The 26,244-nt window shown below is 40.3% G+C and overlaps 1 protein-coding gene across 1 annotated transcript; it reads left to right on the plus strand.

Moving 5' to 3' along the window:
- On the plus strand, positions 1 to 26,244 carry hrasa (HRas proto-oncogene, GTPase a). The gene is made up of 6 exons (XM_062990972.1): positions 1 to 302; positions 16,062 to 16,201; positions 21,032 to 21,210; positions 22,803 to 22,962; positions 24,525 to 24,650; positions 25,611 to 26,244. The coding sequence occupies exons 2-5, from the start codon at positions 16,091 to 16,093 to the stop codon at positions 24,642 to 24,644; spliced, it is 570 nt and encodes a 189-aa protein (XP_062847042.1). The 5' UTR covers positions 1 to 302; positions 16,062 to 16,090; the 3' UTR covers positions 24,645 to 24,650; positions 25,611 to 26,244.

Here is a 26,244-nt window from a genome sequence, read left to right on the forward strand (position 1 = left end):
GCTGGGCGTGGGCAGTAAGAGCCTGCAGCTCTCTCTCTCTCTCTCTCTCTCTCTTCCTTTCAGCATTGTTCACGGCGGACTCACTCACTCTCACACAACCGCTGTAGTAGTGATACAGTATCGAGTAAAGACAAGCCGGCTGGATGTTTTTCAATCATTTTGACCCGTTTTAACCACCAGACTTGAGGAGCGGCGGACATCTGTGATTAACGCACCTTCTCTACGCGTTTTAAAATTGTATTATTTAATTAAGTAGCCTGACTGCTGAGGAGAATCTCTGGCAAATTGGAGCACTGCTTGCCGTAAGTATGTTACAGTTATATTCAGCCTGTGTTTTGAATAGTCATTACTGCACAGAGATTTGAATATAAACAGCTCATCTTGCCGTCGACTGTGTCACTTGTTTAAATCAACAGGCAGTGCAAGACACACAGTCGATGCTATACCAGTGAACCAGTCAAGTTATTGTTCAAAAATATCCCGGCTCTTTTCTCGAGTCTGAGTCGGCTCAGTTTTTGAATCTGAACCAAAAAAAAAGCTCATTTTTATACCCTTGTCCTACATGTAAACTCAGCAGTGTGTTTACAAATTAAAGCGAGTTTTGTGTCCATGTGACAGTTGGACTCGGCGTCGTCAGGCAGGGTGACGCCCCGCCACCGTAACGTATCGAACACGGGCTGTGTCCCAATCCGCCTTTCACTGTAATCAATAGCACATACGTTACAATATTGGACTAGTAGTAGTTAGAAACCGTTTTACAAGTTATTTGGTGTACTAGTGTGCGATTTGGCACACTTCCAAGGAACAGTGCGGAAGTAGTGCATGCTACAGCACTTTCTTTCTCCTGTTGCTATCATCTCATGTAGGCTGCTCCATTCAATAGCAGGGTTTTGTTTTCATACAGGCCAACTATTGCCAGCTGTCTGTCCACACCCTGATTACTACATAGCACACTAGGTGGGATGTTCATAATCATAAATAAAACCATGGTGTAGAATATGCAGTGATTATTTAATTAAATAGGTTACACTATGCATACTAATTCCCTGTTTTCGGAACTGGGTACGAGCTACACTATGTATACCAATGGCGATGGTGGTGCATCAGCAAAACTACAAGATTGACTTTACTTTATAACTGATTTTTATCAGTTTTTATGTTTAAATTGATAATATGAATGTTTATTTTATAAAAACCTTATCAACTTACATTAAATCCCTGCCAGTAAAAATATATACATCTTTGCCTAAGGATGCAGTTGTTTAAATGTTATGTAGTAAGCATATTAATAAATTAATAAATGACTAAACAGAATTCATAATTTTACATTTTTGTTATTATTTTTTGTTATGCACACAAACCCAAAAGGGACAGTGGAAGTCTAGTGGGTAGAACTTTGGGCTGTCAGTTGAAAGGTTAAAGGTTCGAATCCCAGCTCTGTCATACAGCCACTGTTGGGCCCTTGAGCAAGGCCCTTAACCCTCTCAGCTCCAGGGGCACCGTACAATGGCTGACCCTGCGCTCTGACCCCAGCTTCCAAAGTAGCCGGGGTATGCGAAGAAAGATTTTGTTGTATATGTACAGTATGTGACAAACGTATATGAGGCATTCTATTCTATATTCTAAACCTAAAGTCGTAAACATGACCCGTGTTATGCTGGCTGCACAGTTATGCAGGTACTTCTCTGACACATGAACACAAACAACTGGAATTGCTACCATTCTTGGGTACTTAAGAATTACAGAATGTGTGATTTGTTAATATGAGTTGGCAGGCGTTTTTGCATTGAATTGATGCACTACTTTTTTTTGTGTAGCAGAGTTTTAGGCTACGTTTCTTGATGTAGAGGTGTACTGTGTTAAGTGACAATGGTTTTCTGAAGTAATGTGGCATGTGACTTTTTTTTTTATCACAGTAGCATAAACAGTAATTATGCAATGCCGTCTAAGAGCTCAAAGGTCTCTTTGCCCTACACAGACGGAGATCTCTCCAGATTCCCTGAATCTTTTCTCAATATTGTGAACAGTAGATGGTGAAAGACTTATTTATTTGCAGTCTTGCATTGAGTAATGAGCAATTCTTTACTGACATTTGGAACACAGTGGTGAGCCACAATCCATCATTGCTTGTGAAGACTGATCTTTTGGTGGATCCTTCTTTTATACCCAATCATGATTTGTTCATTCTCTTAAATTTTGATTTAGCTGATAAAAGTACAAAGAAAACATTTCCAATGTGTTCAACTTTATTGTATGTTGTAAATACGAACAGATTTAGAATTTGATGCCCGTAACACACTCCAACAAAGTCGTTTTCCACTAACTTTTCTATTAATAAAACTTTTAATGGTTTGGTACTGAGGACACTAATTGTTGCAGTTTTGCAAGTGGAACTTTTGTCCATTCTTGCTATATCTAAGACATGAGCTGCTCAACAGTCTATGGTCACCATTGTCTAATTCTCCTTTACATGATGCACCATACATTTTCAATAGGAGATAGATCTGGAATGCAGGCAGGCCAGTCAAGCTCATGCGTTCTGTGTCTACTCTAAGTCACACTGTTGTAGCACATACACATTTACATTTTCGGCATTTAGCAGACACTCTTATCCAGAGCGACTTACAGAAGTGCTTCCACAATTAATTGAACTCAAGTACAGTTATGGTCACCATTATTGGCACCCTTGATCACATTTGCATTTGCAGCATTTAGCAGCTGCTTTTAATCAATACAATTTGAACAACTGAGAGTTAAGGGTCTTTCTTAGGGACCTAACAGTGGCAACTTGGCAGCAGTTGGGCTTGAACCGGCAGTCCCTTGATTACTAGTCCAGTCCCTTAACCACTTAGCTACCACTGCCCATACTAAGTACAGAATGAGGCCTGCCATCTTCTTACTGAAATAACCATGGACTTCCCAGGAAAGATGATGTCTTTATGGCAGCATGTGTCTCTCTAAAATCATCATATCTATGTCAATGGTACCTTCACACATATGCCAAGTCACCCATTCCATGGGCACTGATGCAACCTCATACAATGACAGATGATGGCTTTTGCACCTTTCACTGATAACAGTCTGGATAGTCCTTTTTATCTTTTGCCCAGAAAATGTTATGCTTGTTTTTTCAGAAAACAAGCTGAAGTAGACTCATCTGATAACAGCACACGTTTCTACTGTCTTTTGGAGAACCAAAACCAGATAACTTGGGAGGCATTTTTACATAGAATTGATGAACTGCTTTTTCTTTGTGTAATAGAGTTTCAGGCTGCATTTTCTGATGTAGCGGTGGACTGTGTTAAGTGGCAATGGTTTTCTGAAGTAATCCTGGGCCCATGTGGCTATATTTATCACAGTACCAAGAAAGTTTCTCGTGCAATGCCGCCAGAGAGCTCAAAGGTCAGGCAATATCAACAGTGGTTTCTGGCTTTGCCCTACACAGACGGAGATCTCTCCAGATTCCCTGAATCTTTTCTCAATATTGTGAACAGTAGATGGTGAAAGACTTATTTATTTGCTGTCTTGCACTGAGTAATGAGCAATTCTTTACTGACATTTGGCACTCAGTGTGAGCCACAATCCATCATTGCTTGTAAAGACTGATCTTTTGGTGGATCCTTCTTTTCTACCCAATCATTATTCTCTTACCTGTTACCAATTCACCAGCTTAGTGTGGAAGAGCTCACACCTGCCCAAGATTAGGTAGTGTTGCTTCAAATGTTGTAGGAGAAATAAGTTCTTTACCTTCAGTCGTTTGGGAGTGTTGACTGAATGAAGACTCCTGTTCTGATTGCTCCTATCTCAAATAATGTAGTACCCAATCTACTTGAAAGCAGTCCTGCACTATCTGTCCTTCACTACAGCACTGCCTGAATGATTTAGAGACAGCAGGGGCAAATGTTTACTGGTACACATATTCCTATCTGCACACACAGTCACATTGCCCAACCCGTTATCAATCAGAGGTTGAATTGACTACTCTAAATTCCCCCTAGGTATGAGAGTGTGGTGCCCTGTGATGGATTGGTGCCCTGTCCAGGGTATGTTTGACCTAATTTAGGAAAATGCAGTTATCGTGCAGTTATTGTTTCATCCTTACATCACCTAGCTTACAGACATAAAGCAATATAACTTAGATAATGTCTGCTTACTCTGAATATCATATATCCTATCCATATGCCAAACATTACCGCAGCCTTTCTGGTGTATTGTTTTCGTGCACTTGAGCAGCCTCCTCGCCCTTGTCTAGACAGGCATTAACAGCATGGGTTGTTATTATAGATTCCATGAGTTAGATTTCTTAATGCATTATTAATGAATGATTCTTGAATTACATCAGATCATCCAGACATCGACACCCTTTGCTCAGCATCTTCCAAACTCTGGCATTGGCTCTAGTCAATCATAATCACAAACAGGGGGCTAGGAATTGTCTACACCTTCAAATTAATAATCTAAATTAGATATACACTATGTGGCCAAAAGTATGTGGACTCCCCTCCTAATTATTGAGTTCTGTTGTTTAGGCACACCCATTGCTTACAGGGTATAAATGCTTTGGTTTTTAGTGTGGAAGATCTCCAGTGATCTACACAAAGCCCTGGTTTCAACCCTTTCAACTGATTTGTAATAAAATGTTATGTGGATTGTGAGCCAGGTCTCTATGTGTATATCCAAAGTTCGTAAAAGTTTTAAGATGATGCGGAGACCTCTGGCTGACGCGTGTTCCAACTAATATCTAGTCCACTCGATCCCCAAAAAAGCAAAAAAAACTGCACTTTTCTTTATATGTTGAATTTTATTTAACTATAAACATATAAAATACCTTAAAAATGCATGTACTTCAGCTACAGCGTCTAATTATTATATCGAATTAACCTAAATTACCAGACACGGTCAGAAAACCGTTTGGCTCCATCCTCAATCATCATAAATCTAACCTGCGCACTAGCACCCAGCATAGCAAATATGACAGTAGCTCTTAAAGTGACAGCTATCACTTAAACATGAGAAAATAACAGAGATGAATATAAACAAATATGGACTTCCAAATTCAGAAATAACAAAATTATTCCAATACAAACAATATCCACATATGAATATAACCTAAACATAAAAAAGTTAAATTATTAAATTATCTAGGGGCATTTTGGCACCTACACTATGTCCAACACCAGTGCCTGACCCCACAAAATCTTGTTACAGAAAGAGCATGAATTCCCACCCTTTACAACAGAGTAGAGACTGTTATAGCTGCAAACAACTCCTATTAATAACTATGGGTTTGAAATAGGATGTTGGAAAAAGCTAATGGTCAGATGTCCATGTACCTTTGGTTATATATTGTATATAAAAATACCTAAAAATACAGAACTGCCATGACATATATGTGTACATTTCAAGTTAATTAATCTGTAATTGTCTATAAGGGTAATTTTTTAAAATATATTCTTCAAATTTGGGACAACAATTTGCCTTATGTCACCTTATGTCTCCCTCATGAGTTTCCTTGCTATCTTTTCTCGAATAAAAAGCACATGCGAATGATTTATACGTCTAAAAGATAAGATGTTCTAATCCTAGGTCTTCATGAAATGCTGTTTTCTGTGGTTTAAAATGAGTAAATTACAAAAGCAAAATGCAAGTGTTATTTGCTCTTTTTATATGTACAGACACTCTGTCTCATGTGTCACATGTAAAGTCAACCTTGGAACCATTAGCCTTGTGTGTAAAGTACAGCTCTTAGATTTATATTTTCATTTTTCTATTCACAGTCTCAGTATGCTGTCATGAAAGATTACCCACAGGGTCCTGGTGGGGACTACAGAGTTTCAGAATGAGCTGTTTATTCGACCACGTCATCATGACAGGTTATTTGCAGTTGCAGCCCAAAGTGCAATATTAAAGGAGGTCAGGTTGACATTAAGTATGTACAGTGTATCACAAAAGTGAGTACACCCCTCACATTTCTGCAAATATTTCATTATATCTTTTCATGGGACAACACTATAGAAATAAAACTTGGATATAACTTAGAGTAGTCAGTGTACAGCTTGTATAGCAGTGTAGATTTACTGTCTTCTGAAAATAACTCAACACACAGCCATTAATGTCTAAATAGCTGGCAACATAAGTGAGTACACCCCACAGTGAACATGTCCAAATTGTGCCCAAAGTGTCAATATTTTGTGTGACCACCATTATTATCCAGCACTGCCTTAACCCTCCTGGGCATGGAATTCACCAGAGCTGCACAGGTTGCTACTGGAATCCTCTTCCACTCCTCCATGATGACATCACGGAGCTGGTGGATGTTAGACACCTTGAACTCCTCCACCTTCCACTTGAGGATGCGCCACAGGTGCTCAATTGGGTTTAGTCCATCACCTTTACCTTCAGCTTCCTCAGCAAGGCAGTTGTCATCTTGGAGGTTGTGTTTGGGGTCGTTATCCTGTTGGAAAACTGCCATGAGGCCCAGTTTTCGAAGGGAGGGGATCATGCTCTGTTTCAGAATGTCACAGTACATGTTGGAATTCATGTTTCCCTCAATGAACTGCAGCTCCCCAGTGCCAGCAACACTCATGCAGCCCAAGACCATGATGCTACCACCACCATGCTTGACTGTAGGCAAGATACAGTTGTCTTGGTACTTCTCACCAGGGCGCCGCCACACATGCTGGACACCATCTGAGCCAAACAAGTTTATCTAGGTCTCGTCAGACCACAGGGCATTCCAGTAATCCATGTTCTTGGACTGCTTGTCTTCAGCAAACTGTTTGCGGGCTTTCTTGTGCGTCAGCTTCCTTCTGGGATGACGACCATGCAGACCGAGTTAATGCAGTGTGCGGCGTATGGTCTGAGCACTGACAGGCTGACCTCCCACGTCTTCAACCTCTGCAGCAATGCTGGCAGCACTCGTGTCTATTTTTTAAAGCCAACCTCTGGATATGACGCCGAACACGTGGACTCAACTTCTTTGGTCGACCCTGGCGAAGCCTGTTCCGAGTGGAACCTGTCCTGGAAAACCGCTGTATGACCTTGGCCACCATGCTGTAGCTCAGTTTCAGGGTGTTAGCAATCTTCTTATAGCCCAGGCCATCTTTGTGGAGAGCAACAATTCTATTTCTCACATCCTCAGAGAGTTCTTTGCCATGAGGTGCCATGTTGAATATCCAGTGGCCAGTATGAGAGAATTGTACCCAAAACACCAAATTTAACAGCCCTGCTCCCCATTTACACCTGGGACCTTGACACATGACACCAGGGAGGGACAACGACACATTTGGGCACAATTTGGACATGTTCACTGTGGGGTGTACTCACTTATGTTGCCAGCTATTTAGACACTAATGGCTGTGTGTTGAGTTATTTTCAGAAGACAGTAAATCTACACTGCTATACAAGCTGTACACTGACTACTCTAAGTTATATCCAAGTTTCATGTCTATAGTGTTGTCCCATGAAAAGATATAATGAAATATTTGCAGAAATGTGAGGGGTGTACTCACTTTTGTGATACACTGTATATACATCTAAGCTAGAATATATACGAAGTAGAATAGAACGGAGATTGATTTGTGCACTGGGACTCAAGCTAGAACAGAAATGGGTCTTCCCCAAACTATTCCCACAAAGTTGGAAGCACGCAATTGTCTGTAATGTCTTGGTATGCTAAAGCATTAAAATTTGCCCCCACTGGAACGAAGGGGTCTAGGACAACCCTTGAAAAACAACCCCATAGCATTATCTCTTCTCCACCAAACTTTACATTTGGCACAATGCAGTTGGCAGGTAATGTTCTCCTGGCATTTGCCAAAACCAGTTCCATCCATCAGACTCTGAAGCAGAGGAGACGTGTTCTGTGGAGTGGCGAATTATGCTTCTCTGTCTCAGAGTCCAGTGGCGTGCTGTACACCACTCCATCTGATACTTGGCATTGTGCTTGGTGATGTAAGGCTTGCATGCTGCTCCTCGCCATTAAGCCATGAAACCTGTGCCACCAAGCTCCCAGCACACAGTTTTTGTGCTGATTTTAATGTCGGAGGAGGTTTGGATCTCTGCATTTATTAAGTCAGCAGAGCGTTGGCGACCTTTATGCATTTTTATGCACTGTGCGCCTCAGCACTTGGTGACCTCGTTCTGTAACTTTGTGGTCCACCACGAGGTGCTGTGGTTCCAAAATGTTTCACCTTTCAATAACACCACTCATGCTTGATTGTGGAATATGTACACGGCAAAAAAATTTACGAACTGACTTGCAGTGGTGGCATCCTATTACAGTACCACAAAAATTCTGTAAGCTCTTGATGAGCTCTTTATGATTGGTATGAAGCAGGATCCACCAAAGACTCAAGGTTCATTGCTCATGGCTCTTCACTTTGTGTCAAACTTTATGAGAAAGCTGTCAATCAGTATTAAGAAACAATGTCTTGATAGCAATTAATTTATGTCTTTCACCATCTACTGTGCATAATATTGTGAAAAGATGTAGGGAATACATAGAATTCTTAGTCACTTAGTGTAGTTCGTCTCAGTGTAGGGCATGCCATGGTAGTTGATCAGTGAAAACATTGGAATTTTTTTCTTTGCACTTTTGTCAGTTAAATAAAGAATCAGTAGAATAAATAAATCACAGATTGTTCTTTTTATTGTGTTTTACAAAATTTTGTAGTAATGGGGTTTGTAACTAAAAGCTAGAGAGAGTGACACTACAACAAACAACAACAAAAAAAACACCCCAAAAAGGACTAACATTGGAGACTAAGCTTCAACACATTCATTTCCATCTGTTTGCTTTTATTATTCATCCACACTGCCTGTTCTGTGACCTACTTTACTTAACATGCATGTGCTATTCTGTTGCTTTGGTATAGCCTGCAGCTACATTCAAATAGGGCACAAATTGGAAAGGTAGTCAGCATTTTATTTCACCTCTTATAGAGGGTCTAATTTCATAACATGGAATGTTTTACCAGCTACTATGTTGTAGCATAGGCATCTATGTGGCCACAACAAAATACAAATTGGTTAAAAACTAGAGATGCATGAGTACCGATACTAGTATCGGGTATTAGCCCGATACCGCGCTCATTAACTCGTACTCGCAAACGAGGCTCCGATACTAAACATCCGATACCTTGTGCCTAGTGCACGTTGCTGCATTAACGCAGGGATTTTCAACCTGTGGGGCGGCAGTGCTTGTCTGGGGGGGCGCGAGTGCCTGACCGGGGGGCGTGACATTACGAGATTCTTTTACTTCTAAAACTAAAGCAATTCATTTTTCACCCACGGGAGACAGATTGAATTATTCTCACTGACCACGCTCACACGCACGTTTAATGTTATTTAGTTCCGTTTGAAAAAAAAAACAACCTTCAAAATAGAGCTAACAGCGAAGATAACCGGTTACAAAAGCAGCGACCGCTGTTATAGGACGTGTTTGTGTTCAATACTCTGTTCACAGTGTCGATACAAGTGATTCAGGAGTCGACTCATTTTAAGCTTCTTTTCTCAGTCATCTCTCCGTGTTTACTGTTATAATGAATGTTGCGGTTGTAAATAAACACCAAATACTACAGAACATTTTGTGTGACTCGCTTACATTATAAAGCTCAGGCTTAATTATACTGGTTATTACCACAGAGCAGGAGCCGACTCAGAGTCGTTTACGATTTACCGAGGTGAACCACGAATGTATGTGCTGAAAGAATCGGCTCAGATGGGATCGGACTGTATTATCCTTTTAAAGTAAATATTTCAATCAGCAGAATCGCATCGCATGTATGATGTGCACAACGTTAATTACGTGCGTTTATTAATGAACGTTAACGTTAGCTTGTCAGAAGCTTTCTCAATGATGTCTGTGCGGTGTTTTTTTTTTTTTTACAATTAGTGATGGCAACCCAAGCAACTGTTCCACTGCACTATTTTACACTAAAAACTACACTATTCCATAATGCTCCAGATTGCATCATTCTAAATAGGTATCGGTATCGGCGAGTACTAAAATACATGTACTTGTACTCGTACTCGGTTGGGAAAAAATGGTATCGATGCATCCCTATTAAAAACTATTACAAATTATCTTTCGTATTGTAATAAAGAGTCACTAATTCATCTTCTGCATGTTATCAATAGTTTGGTGTAGACCAAAGTACCCAAATAAAATGCACAAGGACACAAAGACATTAGGGTTTTTTTATTTCTATTTCATTTACGCATTTTCTCCCCAATTTAGCATAGTCAATTTGTCTTCCACTGCTGGGGGATCCCTGATTGCAGTCGAGGTGGGTATATTGCTGCTCACACCTCTGACCCACACACAGCCCTAAGCGGAACCCTTTTTTACCTATGCACTCTGCACAGGCGTCTCTCTATCTGCCAATCAGGGTCCTTACACAGCGTTTGAAGACCCAACCCACATAGTTCGGTCATCCCGCCCTAGCAGAGACATGTCTGCTGCAGGCACTGCCAATTATGCCCGCTAGATAGCACCCAGCCGACTAGTGGCAACGCGACTTTGAACTGAGGAGTTCAGAATCTCAGCGCTGGTGTGCTAGCGGAATACCCCGCTGCGCCACCTGGGTGCCAGACATTACGTTGTTAAGAGGAAACTAAGCTTTGATTATATAATTTGGTTTCTGCTATGTAAATGTACATTTAGATTTATGGCATTTAGCAGATGCTGTTATCCAAAGCAACCTACAATTGTGACTGAATACAGTTTGAGTAATTGAGGGTTAGGGGCCCTGCTCAGGGGCCCAACAGTGGCAACTTACTGGTGATGGGGCTTTAACCAGCAACCTTCTGATCACTAGTCCAGTACCTTGAGTACCTTAGGATATCACTGCCCACATATTTATGGTGACTTTGCATCTGAATTCTAAAAAATCGGAAAGAATTAACAAGAAAGGAATTAAAACAGAAATAGAAAATAAAATCAAATATTTTTGCTGATCATTAAATAAATAGTATGGTTATAAGTTAAGTAAGTAGTAGAGGATTAGGCTGATTTTCTAAGGTTTTTCATATTTTTCTATATGATACTATGTGTTAGTTCTGTGATATAACTGACAGTTTTGCTGGGTCTTAAGACGTTGCTACTCTGCGCTGAGGTTTGGTATGGTGCAGGACTTGGACTCTTATATGTGAATAGCAAAAAATGTGAGGAGCAAAATCTGAGTTGCGTAGTGGCGTAACTAGGAGCTCATGGACCCCAGTGTTGGGGCCCCTCAACAAATTCTCATGTATATATATATATATATATATATATATATATATAAATATAAATATATAAATATATATAAATTAAAGGTACTCAATCACTTGTAATATTTTACTTAACGAAAATATTGTAATATACTAATAACGACCTGGCCGCGCCATGGGCCCCAGTTCACCTGCCCCCCCGGTAGTTACGCCCCTGAGCAAAACAGTGCTCAGGGTTTTGTAAAGTGTACTCTTAGCTTTAAAATCTGTGGCCTTTATAAACAGCGGGCTCTTGTAAGATTATAGTTAGGGAGGTCCCGATCACGTTTTTTTGTTCCTGATCCCGATCCCGATCTTTAATTTTGATCCCGATTCGATACCGTGTCTCAAACCGATACTTGTATTTTCTGGATATTGTCTAGATAAGAACTAGATAATACTGTTCACACAGTGCACACTTCAAGTACATTACAGTTATTCAAATTAATCCAATGTACATGTTTAACAACTGAATAGCTCTGCAGTGCTGTAGGAAAAAAATTGCCTGCATCCGAGCTATTGCTTAATGTTTTTGTATTTTCACAAAATAAAAGTAAACAAACTTAGTACAGCATTGTAGTAGTAAAAGTAGAACACTCAAAATGAAGTCAAGGTTCTTTTTGAGGAAAATCAGCATCTCTGCCGTGTTTGATGGATGTTTCTACACGAAGTGAGTGTGTTTTGCGTGCTTGGCTAATGCGATGACTCTAGCTGTCCGCTATTCGGTACCGTAACAGAAGAAGTTAATAAAGTGTTATGCTCCCGACAATTTGTGAATATATCGTGTATTTATTTCTTTATTAAGCAAGTGCATCACTACGTTGTTTTGTAAACCGGAGTGATCCTTGACTCACACACCATGTAAATAGTAAAATTCTACAGTAATGAACGAAGCTCTGCTCCCACCGCCTCGTGAAACGCTCGCATTGCAGACATTACACTTCACTGTTGGACTTGTTTCACTTTCCAATTTAAAGTATTTCCACACAGCGGACATGCTGACGTAAAACGAAGGATCGGCTTAGGATCGGCCTTAGTAAAGCCGATACCGATCAGTTAAAAAATGCCTTGATCGGCCCTGATCCCGATCTTTGAGATCATATCGGGACATCCCTAATTATAGTGCATCCGTAGCCACATACGTACATATTATACCCTAATATTTGATGATGCATTTATTTCTATTTATTATTGCTTACATATTTATTAACGTTAGTCCACTGTAACCACCATGCAAACCTTTGGTGACAGTGGTTACAGTTTACAAATCTGTGGGTACAGTTTATAAACTGAGAGTACAGATTACTAAACCATGGGTACAGATTTTGCTCTTCACTATCCATAGATTATACATAGATTGTGTAGTCTTACTACAAAAACACAACTGGCCTGTACAATTAGATGTTACCCCGTGTTTTCTCATACTGATTTATTTAATGATGTGAATGTGGACTCTGTAGATCTATATTATTTCCTTTCCTCACATGGTAAAACTTGGGGTTCTAACTGCTCTTTTGTTGTGCTTTACAATTTATTTCATATGGAAATGATATAAAGCAGCCCTGTTTTCTCCACAGGAGACATTTGTAAAAGTTGACAGCATAGCTCTGATGGCCTTTCTATACCACAGTAGAGCAATATCTCTACTGCTAGACACATTTATTTATAGTCTGTTGTTATATTACCTAGTCCTTCAGTTGTTGTTGAGGTTGTAGGTATTGGATAAATATTGTGTTTGGGCTTTTACTCAGACTCAGGATTGTTAATGGCAGAAAAAGTTCTTGACAATGTAGCCTTAGAAGGATGCAACATGAAGAGGAATAAAGTGTACTTCCCGTATAAAGGAAACAACCAATGTGGAATTTTAGGGGATTTCAGAACATGTACCTGTCTGTTGATGAACTTCTCTTTTAGCATATGTTTGGCCTGCTCTCTGCTCTATAATCTGTTGTTGAGATTCTTCCTTGTTCCTGTAAAATGCATTACCTACACCGAATGTGTGCACAGTTGATCATTCTCTGTCTACCTGAATGAAGACCTTTCAGTACTGGCTCCCAGGTGGTACAATGAACTTCCTCTGTATGTCCATATAGCTGTACTACTTGCTGTCTTTAACCACAGAGGAAAGACCAATCTCTTTAAAAAGAACCTAAATTAAAAGTAATTGTAGGTAGGGGCCGTTGGGGTATAAGGTGCATCCCAAAACACTAATTAATGCCTTCTTGATTCCTAGCTTCTACGTCCTTCAGCTCATGACCCAGACCCAGAAATCGATCAAAGTCGACCATTTTTAACGACGTCTCATTTCTATAAATGCACACAGAGGACTTAAGGGTCTAGGAGGTAGGAGGCTTTAAGAGGGAGAATACATAAGTGTATACTACATGGAAGACTTTTGCATCCTAGACTGTGACACAGCCTACAGTTTATTAAATTCTCTGCTCTTACTCTCACATCTGGAGCAATTTGCAAATGATGGGACTAAATTAAGTGCTTTTAGGTCTACAACTATTGTCCAATTGTTATCAAACACTTGGTTTTCTGTTAAATGAACACCAATTAACCTATTCTTATTAATGCAATTGACATTAAATACAGCTGGTAACACATGATCAAAAAGGGTCGTCACTTTAAAGTAACACTAATAAAGGAAGGAAGGAAGTCTGATTTCATAAATACTCTTACTCTTAATGAGTCAAAATTCAAAGAAAGACAATGAAATGAAAGGAGGAAGTGGCATTGAAGAAATAGGATTCATTCATGGTTTGCCTGCAGAGTGCCCTGACCTCAACTCAGTTAAATACTGTTAGGATGAATTGGAATATTGATTGTGAGCCAGGCCTTTTTTATTCAGGCACCAGTGTTTGACCCCTTAACCGTATTTACAATTTACCATATTTACCACACTTATATAATTTACCTATTTATATGGACAGCATGATTGGTAGGTAGCGCTGTCTCCTGTTAAGCCATCGAAGGTCCTGGGTTTGATTTCCTTTTTGTGTGGAGTTTGCATGTTCTCCCAGTGGGTTTCATCTGAGAACTCCGGTTTCCTTTCACAAAGACATGTAATTTAGGTAAACTAGAGATACAGAATTGCCCCATGACTGTGTTTGACGTTGAACTTGAACTGATGAATCACCTATCACAAACTTTTTTTACGCAGTACTGACATCACTGCCCCACTGAGCCCAATCCAGCTTCAAGAGGTTTTTCTGGTGTCTTGGACCTGGCATTAAAGCATTCATAATTTTCTCATCATTAGGTCTGGCCTAAACCATTATTTATGCTCATCCAATATTACACAGTAGGTTATAAGGAACACTGATTTAGAACTGTGCCTACATGTTCACTGTAGACATCAACAAGTTTAATAATGGTAGAAGCTAAGTTGCTACCATGATTTAAATACAGTATAATTGTAATAGCAATACCTAATTGAAATGGTAGAAGCTTGAGTGGTGTCTGAGTGTCCATTCTGCCATCTTACTGACTTACATTTATTTTGATGTCACATGCACCACTGGCGAATTCAAGTTCGAGTTCAGACCTGGACCAGATACCCTTTATATGGTCAACATCAAAAATCATATTACTTTTAATGGGTCATGATTTAGCTAAACAGAACCAAACTACATAGACATCACAAACCACGAGAGGAAGGTTAATGGGGTGAACATTTCACTGGATCAAGAGCAACGCTACCTCAGATCAAATATTCTTGTCTAAATATCAAACATTTCCCTGTGCTTACTGTGGTGTATGTTGGCATGTACACATTGATAAATGACAGGTACAGGGAGAGGTTGAAGTGCATTCTGGGTCTCCTGGGCCCCTATGAATCTCCTAATAAAAGAAGCCTAATTTATGCTTGTAACTGACAGCTTTAATAGCATAAAAGCATAAGGTGGGAGTAGATGTGTGGTGGTGTGTCTGTGCGAGTCGAATGTCAAGTGGTGCTTTATACAAAAACATCAATCAAAAGCAAGGTTCAAAGCATTCTCAGATGGGGGGTGTGATATGAGAACCTTGTATCTGTATGTAGATGCCTGACTGGCCAGTAGCACAACTGGACACTCATTTGCAGCATTTAGCAGACACTTTTATTCAAAGCGACCTACAATTATGTCCAAATACAATCCCAGCAATTGAGGGTTAAGGGCCTTGCCTAGGGGCCCAACAGTGGCAACTTGGCAGTAGTGGACCAGCAACCTTAAGATTATTAGTCCAGTTCCTTATTCGCTGAGCTACCACTGCCTATTAATCTGGTTAAATTATGTCACAATACCTTTCTCTGATGGTTGACATTGTGGGGCAACACAACAGCACAAAATCACACACTCACTTGCATCTGGGGGGTCAATATGGAGCAGTCCATTCATGTCTTACATGTTTTAGGAAGGGTAGCACTCGGGTGGCACAGCAGTAAATTATGCTTTCCCACCACTGCTGGGATCCAGGGTTCAAATCCCCAGAAGTGCTTTCGGCCAGTCAGCTAGCAACATGAATACAAGATTGGCTTTGTCTGGGTGGGTTGTGGCGGCCAACTTCCTGTGATGGATGGCTGTCCAGTCCATGGTATCAACTAAAAAAATGATTTAGTAGCACTGCTAGAAGATTTGAACCCAGATTTCAGTGGTGGTTGGCTAGCATAATGGGCTGCTGCGCCACCCAAGCCCCTCTATACATTATTAACACTGTAATAGTACTGAAATCTTTTTTTTATATATATGTATATATTTTCTTTATGCAGATATTGTGCATAGTTTCAGCGCTGTTGTTTTAAAGCTGTGGTTATGTATGATCCACAGGGCAGAGCAGCTGAAGAGGAGCAGAGAGGATGACTGAGTATAAGCTGGTGGTGGTGGGCGCTGGAGGCGTAGGCAAGAGCGCTCTCACCATCCAACTCATCCAGAACCACTTTGTGGATGAATATGACCCTACCATAGAGGTACAGTGTGTGTGGATGTTCTATAAAAACAGTTTACATTGAATGTTTTAGCATTTCACTTTAAAACATGTCTGTGGTTGGCACCTGATAGAGAAACACAAATGTGTGTTAAATCTAAATATCAAAGTCTCAGTTTCAGGACTTTATCTATTTTATTTTATTTGTATTAATCACTTTATCCTGGTCAGGGTTGCGGTTGGCCTGGTTTCACCGTGAAACACTAAGAGCAATGCAGGAATACTGTGGACAAGGTGCCAATCCATTGCAGGGCTTCGGTCATCCCTCCCTCTCCTTCAGACATAGCCAACCATGTCTTTGTAGACGTCCGATGGTCACATAGCACCTCTGAGATTCAAACCCTGATCTCACTTTGCCCAAACCATTTAATACTTTACAGGTTTCTAGTTTCAACTCTTACGTTAATTTTTTTTATTTCAGATAGCACATGCTAGGCACATGAATTCATATTGTAAAGGCTGAGCACCATAAATTATTCAACAAAAGTGTGCTGCATTTTTGACCGTTTGTTCTTCCTTTTTTGACCCTTTGTCCTCCAATCTAATCATTTCCAAATCCACTATAACTCCTCTGTTGCTTGCATCACCACACTCTGGCCAAGGAAAGCATCTGCCAGAGAGTCATGCTATGCCATATGTGTATCTTCACACTTCATATTAGCAACTCAACCAAACAGCTGAGGTTGCTACTGCAGCAGCAATGCAGAGAAACACCATCCAACCATCCCACCCTCAGACACAGCCAACTGAGCCTGGTAGCACTACTAAGAGTTGTGGTAGTGAGCTATGGTATCAGACTGCTCCACGCAAACGCCTCACAAAAGTACAAAATTGTTTGCTATGAGAAGTTGTTAATTTGGGACCACCCACAATATTCCTCCTTAGTATTGTGTCATATGTGTCATGTGTCACAGGGCTCTAGAGTGCGACCAATTTGGTCGCACATGCGACCTAATTTCTCAATGGTGCGACAAAAAAAAATCTCAGGTCGCACCGGTGCGACCAGGCGTCCGAGGGAAAAAAAAAACAACAGACACACATTAGGCCAATATCATGGTCTAAACCAATCAGAGATAGTGAAGGGCGGGACAATATTGTAGCGGTGATATGTGAGCGACATTCAGCTCAGCCAATCAGAATGCAGCACCAGGTTTATACACGTGCGTTCGGACGTTCTGCAGTAAGTTTAGTTTTGTATATGAGACTCGCCGGATGTTCCAGAATGGAAGTTCGGGTTCTGGAGCTCGGCGGTGTAAAGTGTTGTAACGCTCACTTAAGTCCTGACTAAACAGTTAAAGTGAGTCTACCCTGTCGTGTGCCTTTATTCCCACACCTCCACCACCGCAAAGCAAAAGACCCGCAGCATCCCCACCGGACAGCGGCTAGGTGAGCCGACCCTCTACAGTAGCAAGGGGCTAATGCTAGCGGTAAAGTGCCGCGATAGTGAAAGTAAAAACACGACAATATTTTCGTTAAGTAAAATATAAAAATAACTAAAAGACCAAAATATATTACAATACATGTAGTCAAAATACGCAGTGAGTGCACCGCAAGCGATTTTGGGAATCTGTGTAAAAGATACAGTAAAGACGATAATATAATGCACTGCATTTAAGATTACACTCTAACACACACACAAACATATACATATAATTTTAAATATACACACACATATAAATAGATATACACACATACACATTTACTCTATTATTTTTATAATTTTTATTATAAGTGTGCTATAATTAGTCTGTAATACTATAATTAACTGTAAAGAAGACAGTGGCCGGCAATAGTATATTTGTGACTGGTTGTAATACATTTTGAATTGAAAGGCTGAAAAAGCCCAATGCATCTATAAAACACATTACATGCCGCGATAAATGCACTGCCCAAGTGTCCCCTCTCCCCACTGCCTTTCATTGTCAGGCAGCAGCAAACAGATCATCAGACGAGGCCATGTTGACCAGATTGTTAGTTATTTCCAAGTCAATATTGCCTGTATGGACAGTGATTTAAAAAAAAAAAAAAAAAAAAAAGTGAACCTGTAAAACTGCGGTGTTAAATGCGATGCGGTCGAAAATTTGGGTGCACCTAACTTTTGTGCTGGTGCACCTAAGAAAAAAAGTTAGGTGCACCAGTGCAACCAGTGCAAAACGTTAGTCTAGAGCCCTGTGTCATATGACGTGCCCTACGCAGTCAGTTACTCATGCGGCGGTTTACTAAAAAGTGTCTGACGGACAAACATCCGGTGTAAGTACTTCTGAAATTCCCTTATTTATGTATTTCTCGTGTTTTTTACCGCCACTTTAACCTGGTCATGGTTGCAGTGGGTGCAATTCACTTGGCGAAAGGTAGGAAACACCCTGGACAGGTCGCCAGTCCATCACAGGGTAAACACACACACACACAGGGGCAATTTAGTATCTCCAGTTAGCCTGACTGCATGTCTTTGGACTGTGGAAGGAAAACAGAGCACTCGGAGGAAACCCACTTGGACACGGGGAGAACATGCAAACTCCACACAGAAAGGACCCAAAATCAAACCTAGAACCTCCTTGCTGTGAGGCGGCAGTGCTACCCACGAAGCCACTGTGCTGATTCCCTAATATACTTTTTCCATAATATTGATGATTATGAAAATAAATAGCCTCAAGTTTGTTTTTCAGTAGAAGCTGTATTTGGGTCTGTTGTATATGCCCTACTTATTCTGAATAAAACCTGGAGATGAATAAATAATAGTTGTAAATCAAGGTTAACCAGTTTTTGGTGTTTTTGTTTTTACACACAGTTAACCGGGGCGGCACGGTGGGTAGCACTGTCGCCTTACAGCAAGCGGGTCCTGGGTTCGATCCCCAGGCGGGGTGGTCCGGGTTGAGTTTTGTTTTCAACCTTGACAAATAGAACACTGTGTAGTCACACTAGCCCTTATTTTGGAAGACAGAAGTCACCAAATATAGTCAATAATAATTGCTAAGTATAATTTGTTTTTCAATTATTTAAATTTATAATGTAATTTATTTATGTACATGCTAAATATTTGTGGAAGTATTTTTTGGATAAAGAAGCACGTTCTGGTTATGTAAACACACTAAAAGAACAGTATATAGCTCCTTTTCATTGCACGGTACCCTACAGTATAATACGGTACACCTCCAAATCCAGAACTGTCTATACTGTACTTAATGTGCAACTGTCCATTTACAATTGCACAAGGGTACCTGTGGAGTTTGCTGAAGGTGATGCTGTAATGGCTTTTTCTCCATCGGTTGCTGAGAGCAAATATGCAGCTGTAACTGTAAACAATAGCAACAGCAGCAGGACGATTTTTGGATTCTTTATTTTTTGTAGATGTTTCATGTTTTTATGACAGTGCTTTAGTAAAATTGATTACAGCTGGGTTTTAAATATGGCGCTTGTTATTATCTCAAATGGTGATTCTGTTTGTCCTATAAACGGTCTGTCCTGTTTTTTGCCCCACTCAGATAACCAGCTTTGGTACGCTTGGTTTCTGTTCAGAGAGGATGCCCAATTTAGCATGGTTACTTACAATATGGGTCACTTAGCAATGGAAACAACCACTTAATGTAGGATCACAGATAAAAAAATGCAGCAGAAAATGAGCATAATACACTGATGAGGCATAACATTATGACCACCTCCTTAATATTGTATTGGTCCCTCTTTTGCTGCCAAAACAGCCCTGCAACTGTGATGCACTGTGTATTCTGACACCTTTCTATCAGAACCAGCATTAACTTCTTCAGCAATTTGAGCTACAGTAGCTCGTCTGTTGGATCGGACCACACGGGCCAGCCTTCGCTCCCCACATGCATCAATGAGCCTTGGTCACCCATCACCCTGTCGCCGGTTTACCACTGTTCATTTCTTGGACCACTTTTGACAGATACTGACCACTGCAGACCGGGAACACCCCACAAGAGCTGCAGTTTTGGAGATGCTCTGACCCAGCTGTCTAGCCATCACAATTTGGCCCTTGTCAAACTCGCTCAAATCCATACGCTCACCCATTTTTCCTGCTTCTAACACATCAACTCTGAGGATAAAATGTTCACTTACTGCCTAATATATCCCACCTACTAACAGGTGCCATGATGAAGAGATAATCAGTGTTATTCACTTCACCTGTCAGTGGTCATAATGTTATGCCTGTTCGGTGTAAATATACATGTATTGACATACATCTCCCTTTAAAAATGTGTGAAAAAATTTGACTGTATTACTACTGCTTATGAGCATTGTAGCTAATTGGCGCAATGATGGAATTTATTCAGTATCCTTCAATATTCATTCTGAGTTCATCATCTTTCAAAATAGTCCTGATTATCTTTTTGCTAACGTCATGGAGTTTTCACCCTATTGCCTGTGAAGACATAGGCTTCTTCTGTGTGTGTGTGTGTGTGTGTGTGTGTGTTCTTGCATTTATGACCATGTATCCATGACATTCTGCTCTGTTTTCTCTCTTCCTCAGCATGCCTGTCTCTGGATAGACAATGCCCTTTTCATAGCTGCTCTCACTGCATTAACACTCAGGACCACTGTCAAGTGGCACACGTCTCTGATTATTATACTTTCACTTTTATGATTAAATTGGCCTAAATGACGTAATTTTAAAGGAAGCCAGGTTGTCAGTGCTACTAGCCTTGGAAACAGAGTTTTACGTTTTATTATCTTTAATACAATTAAGTCATGATGTTTTGTAGAATCAGTGTGGCTAGTCGTATTTACTTTATTGATAAGATAAATGTAGAGATGCTTATTGCTCTGGATTAAGGACCTTTCTCCATATTTGCAGGACTCATACAGAAAGCAAGTGGTGATTGATGGTGAGACATGTCTGCTGGACATCCTGGACACAGCAGGTCAGGAGGAGTACAGTGCCATGAGGGACCAGTACATGAGGACAGGAGAGGGCTTCCTCTGTGTGTTTGCCATAAATAACACCAAGTCGTTTGAAGACATTCATCAGTACAGGTGTGTCTTAAATTGTATCTTAGAACTTTTAATATGATACCAAAGAATATATCATGATATGATAAAATATCATGATACCACAACAAATTACGTTCCAGGGTGAAATTTTTTTAAATCCATGCAAATAGTATAAACAGATCTACACAGATGAGCCAAAACATTAGGACCACCCACATATATTATCAAAATAGCTCTGATTCACTGTGACATGTACTCCAAAAGACATCTAAAGGAGTCTATTTGGTATTTGGTATTAGAACATCACCAGCAGGTTCTTTGACTCCTGTACACTATAAGGTTGACAACCCACAGAGTGGCTCGATACACCTGTTGGCAGCTTGTGGCTTTTCAGACCTCTGTCGGTGGGTACTCATCGCAGCTGCCTGTAAGCATCCCTTGCTATTTTGCTGATACTGCAACCACTTGTCAGGCCATATCCATTTGAGCATTATCAAATTTACTCAGGTCTTTAAATTCACTCCTTAATTTCCTAGGGGATAATAAATGATCTATCTGTCTGTCTGTCCGTCCGTCCGTCCATCCATCCACTCACTCACCCACTTGTCCATACACTTTCACCATACATAGACATAGACAGAGACAAGAGAGTGCTTTAAAATGTTTATATATATTTATTTAGTCATTACTAAAAACCTAATTTGAAATTAAGCTTCTTATGCTGTATGACCTTGCTAAACACCTTTCAAAATGTTGTGCTGGGTTTTTTTCCAAGCTAAAAAATACAGGCAAAATGCAGAATGTGGATGTATTAATCTCTCTCCCACAGGCAAATCAAGGCTTTATTCAGCTACCGTAGAATCTATTGTATCTAAAAAATAAAAAAAAAAGCCTAGCAGTGCACTGAGAGATTATAATGAGCTACTAGTGGAATCAATCTGAAACTGGAGGTTGGAGACGAAATAGAAAGCACTCAAGCACATGCAAGGAGAACCAGTGAGGGAAATAAATGAATTATACTCTTTTATTTATGGGTAGTACACTCTATATAGTGGTTCTTTGTTAGGGTGGGGTGCAATTATTCATGTTTTACGATGGCGAGGCATTAGGTTGCTATAATGGAATATAACAAAATGTGATTTACATCTCAGTACATAAATTCGAACTACTCCTGTTTGGGGTGTATTCCCACCTCGCAGCCGGTGTCTCCAGATGGTCCCGGAATTGTTAATTAGCTGTTAGGTAGCCGTTACAATCAGTAGTTTATTCAGATGAGTTATAAATTTAATATTAATTTGACACAAATTGACATAAGCATTTTAGAAAAAGCCTAAATGTCTTTGGCAGGTTAGTTTAGGAAAAGTGGTGTTAAGCAGTTTTAAGCTCTCACCTTAGATTTGGACTTTGCCAAGGACATCAAATTATTTAATGTTAAGCAAGTGTTGAGTCAACAGAGTGCGCTAGTTTGTTGTCTTTACATTGTAGTTTATGAGGCTAAATAATATGTAAAGACATTTTATGGATAACTAAAAGCTTGTTGACTGACAACACAAGAAAAATAATGAACACATTTTCATTCCTTTGTGTACTTGGTAACTAGGTTTCTAATAACCCCTGTGTTCCTGCTTTTACAGAGAACAGATCAAACGGGTAAAAGACTCAGATGACGTGCCAATGGTGCTTGTGGGAAATAAATGTGACCTCCCAGCTCGCACAGTGGATACACGGCAAGCGCAGGATCTAGCACGCAGTTACGGCATCCCATACATTGAGACCTCAGCCAAGACCAGACAGGTGAGCGGCAAGAGAAATACAGGAATTGGATGTCCAACTAACTTACGGTCCAGTGTCAATAAGTGAACATAATTTTGGCCATATAGTGTATTAGTTGAATATTAGAGTCTAATAATTCCAAAATGTGTATGTAATAAATATCTGGTATCCACATAATTGATGTGTTAGGTCTCTGTTGCCACCAAGTATTTTCAGTATTACTTTCTGATGTTTGGAATTACAAAGCATATACAGAGGCGCCCAGGTGGTGCAGCGGGATATTCCGCTAGCACACCAGCGCCGAGATTCTGAACTCCTTGGTTCGAAACTCGCCATTGCCACCGGTCAGCTGGGCACCATCTAGCGGGCATAATTGACAGTGCTTGTCAAAGGGATCCGCTAAAGGCTGCACGCGGAGGAGGGTCGGAGGAGGCGTGCAATATACCCACCTTGACTGCATTTAGGGATCCCCCAGCAGCGAAAGACAAATTGACTACACTAAATTGGAAAGAAAATGCATAAATAAAATAATAAAAAAAAACAACAAGGCATATAAAGTAAAACCTTAATTTAACGGACCTCCATTTAATGGATTTCAGATTTAACAGACAAAATCTGGAAAATTGCTTTGTTTTTTCCTTTTTCTCTGTGTTTTATGCTTAGTTCTAGTGCTTAGTTATGCACCAGCACTGCTCCAGTAGCCACCAGCAGTGCTTTAAAATAATAGATACTTTGAGTCCCCACTATACGATTACGGTAAAAAAAACAAAAAAAAAAACATCTCCTCCACCACACAAGGTAAATGAAATTTCTTCCTAGTAGTACAGTACACCAGTTTTAATATTTATTTACAAGTTTTACATTAAAGCAATAAGCCACGAGAGGCCGTACGTTACTGTGATTTTAGCACGGGGATGACGTTTTTGGCACGACGCGAAGCGGAGTGCCTAAAACTTCTTTCCCCGTGCTAAAATCATAACAGTAATGCACGGTCTCGAGTGGCTTATTGCTTTTATAAAACGGCGGTCAACATAAAATATAATAAATACAACAATATTTAATTCATAAATGTATTTATTGTGTATAAACTTACAATAAAGCATTCTTCCGCGACGCAACAGGCAACATGAGGGCGAAAATAACATTAACTTTTTCTATTCAGTGGCGTATTAATATGGAATGATGTGAGGTGGTCCTAGGTGTGCGTTTATCGTGGATTTTACAATGGCTTCGAACGCGGCTCAGCCAATCAGATTTTAGGACCGGAACTATCCGTTTTATAATACATATTTACATATCTACTTATGTTGTGCATGTTACTGTTTATCATATGTGCATGGTTAGCACTTTTGTGGACCTTTGTGCTGTGTTTTTGTATATTTTTGCACCTCCTTGATAAAAAACCTCGCTGTTTCGGACAATCGCATTCTACGGACCAGTGCTCTCCCCTTTCAGTCTGTTAAATCGAGGTTCCACTGTAATTCTGTGAGGCTACATACACTGGGTCTTCTGACCTGTAGAGGATAAAGTGAGGCTAATTAACCACTGATGGAAGTTAATGTATGGGTGATTGTGCTTTACAGGGAGTGGAAGATGCCTTCTACACACTGGTACGGGAGATCCGACAGCACAAGCTGAGGAAACTTAGTCCCCCCGACGAAAGTGGACAGGACTGCTTGAACTGTCGCTGTGTTGTGTCGTGATTAAAGGTGCTTACACACACAGTGTATACTGACTGTGGGGTGGTTGGTGTTTTCTCCCTATGTATGTATTGATTATATATACACAGACCAGCCATAACATTAAAATCACTTCTTTGTTTCTACACTCACTGTCTATTTTATCAGCTCCACTTACCATACTGGAGCACTTTGTAGTTCTACAATTACTGACTGTAGTTTATCTGTTTCTCTACATACCTTTTTAGCCTGCTTTCACCCTGTTCTTCAATGGTCAGGACCCCCACAGGACCACTACAGAGCAGGTATTATTTCGGTGGTGGATCATTCTCAGCACTGCAGTGACACTGACATGGTGGTGGTGTGTTAGTGTGTGTTGTGCTGGTATGAGTGGATCAGACACAGCAGCGCTGCTGGAGTTTTTAAATACAGTGTCCACTCACTGTCCACTCTATTAGACACTCCTACCTAGTTGTTTCACCTTGTAGATGTAAAGCCAGAGACGATCGCTCATCTATTGCTGATGTTTGAGTTGGTCATCTTCTAGACCTTCATCAGTGGTCACAGGACGCTGCCCATGGGGCTCTGTTGGCTGGATATTTTTGGGTTGGTGGACTATTCTCAGTCCAGCAGTGACAGTAGGGTGTTTAAAAACTCCATCAGCATTGCTGTGTCTTATCCACTCACACCACCACCATGTCAGTGTCACTGCAGTGCTGAAAATGATCCACCACCCAAATAATACCTGCTCTGTAGTGGTCCTGGGAGAGTTCTGACCATTGAAGAACAGCATGAAAGGGGGCTAACAAAGTATGCAGAGAAACTACAGTCAGTAATTGTAGAACTTGCTTCTATATGGTAAGTGGAGCTGATAAAATGGACAGTGAGTGTAGAAACTAGGAGGTGGTTTTAATGTTATGGCTGATCGGTGTATATGTGTGTGTGTATTTATCTACTAATAGTCTGCTTTCCTTTCATTTCCATTTTCAGTTGACCTCGTAGAGTTGAGTAGTGGACCTATGGCTCATAAGGCAGAGTGAACTACCCAGTGAGGATTACAGACTGAATTTATAAGCAAAGGCACTGACTGTGACACAGGCATTTCAGGGAACAAGGTGCCTTGCTTCGACTACAGACTATCCACATCTGCCTGACAAAACACCACTAATGACTTTTTTTAATCTTTACACCTTAATGTCAGTGTGCTAATACCGGGCAGCTCCTTGGATTTCATCTAATTTATTATACACATAAGTCTCAACACTGGCTTTTACATGGAAGTCAGATCTCTTGTGATGATCTTAATCACAAATAACTGTTCTGCTCATATGGTCTTGACACTAATGACCTCATCACAGAAGATGTTTTTTCTGTTTATCAATGAGAAAATCATGCAGGTCTACGAGGATTCATTCAGCTGCAGAGAGAATGAATCAACATTCCATGCAGGAATTTCTCTTCCTCTCTCAACAGTTAGCTGTATTTGTTCTGCTTAACATGCTGTTTAACATGTACTTTTGTAAATATGGGCTTTGGGCTGATAACTATGGGAACTGTACATTGCTGCCACCCCACATACTGTATGTGTGATAATAAATGGTGTGTATGTGTTTTACAAGAGAAA

This window comes from Trichomycterus rosablanca, chromosome 1, assembly GCF_030014385.1.
Source record: "Trichomycterus rosablanca isolate fTriRos1 chromosome 1, fTriRos1.hap1, whole genome shotgun sequence".
Taxonomy (NCBI): domain Eukaryota; kingdom Metazoa; phylum Chordata; class Actinopteri; order Siluriformes; family Trichomycteridae; genus Trichomycterus; species Trichomycterus rosablanca.

Bases quoted from the DNA above. Each gene is read 5' to 3' on its own strand.
- hrasa (XM_062990972.1), top strand. From the start codon at position 16,091: ATGACTGAGTATAAGCTGGTGGTGGTGGGCGCTGGAGGCGTAGGCAAG. The intron at 16,202-21,031 runs GTACAGTGTGTG...CCATATTTGCAG, and splicing joins AATATGACCCTACCATAGAG to GACTCATACAGAAAGCAAGT. The intron at 21,211-22,802 runs GTGTGTCTTAAA...CTGCTTTTACAG, and splicing joins GAAGACATTCATCAGTACAG to AGAACAGATCAAACGGGTAA.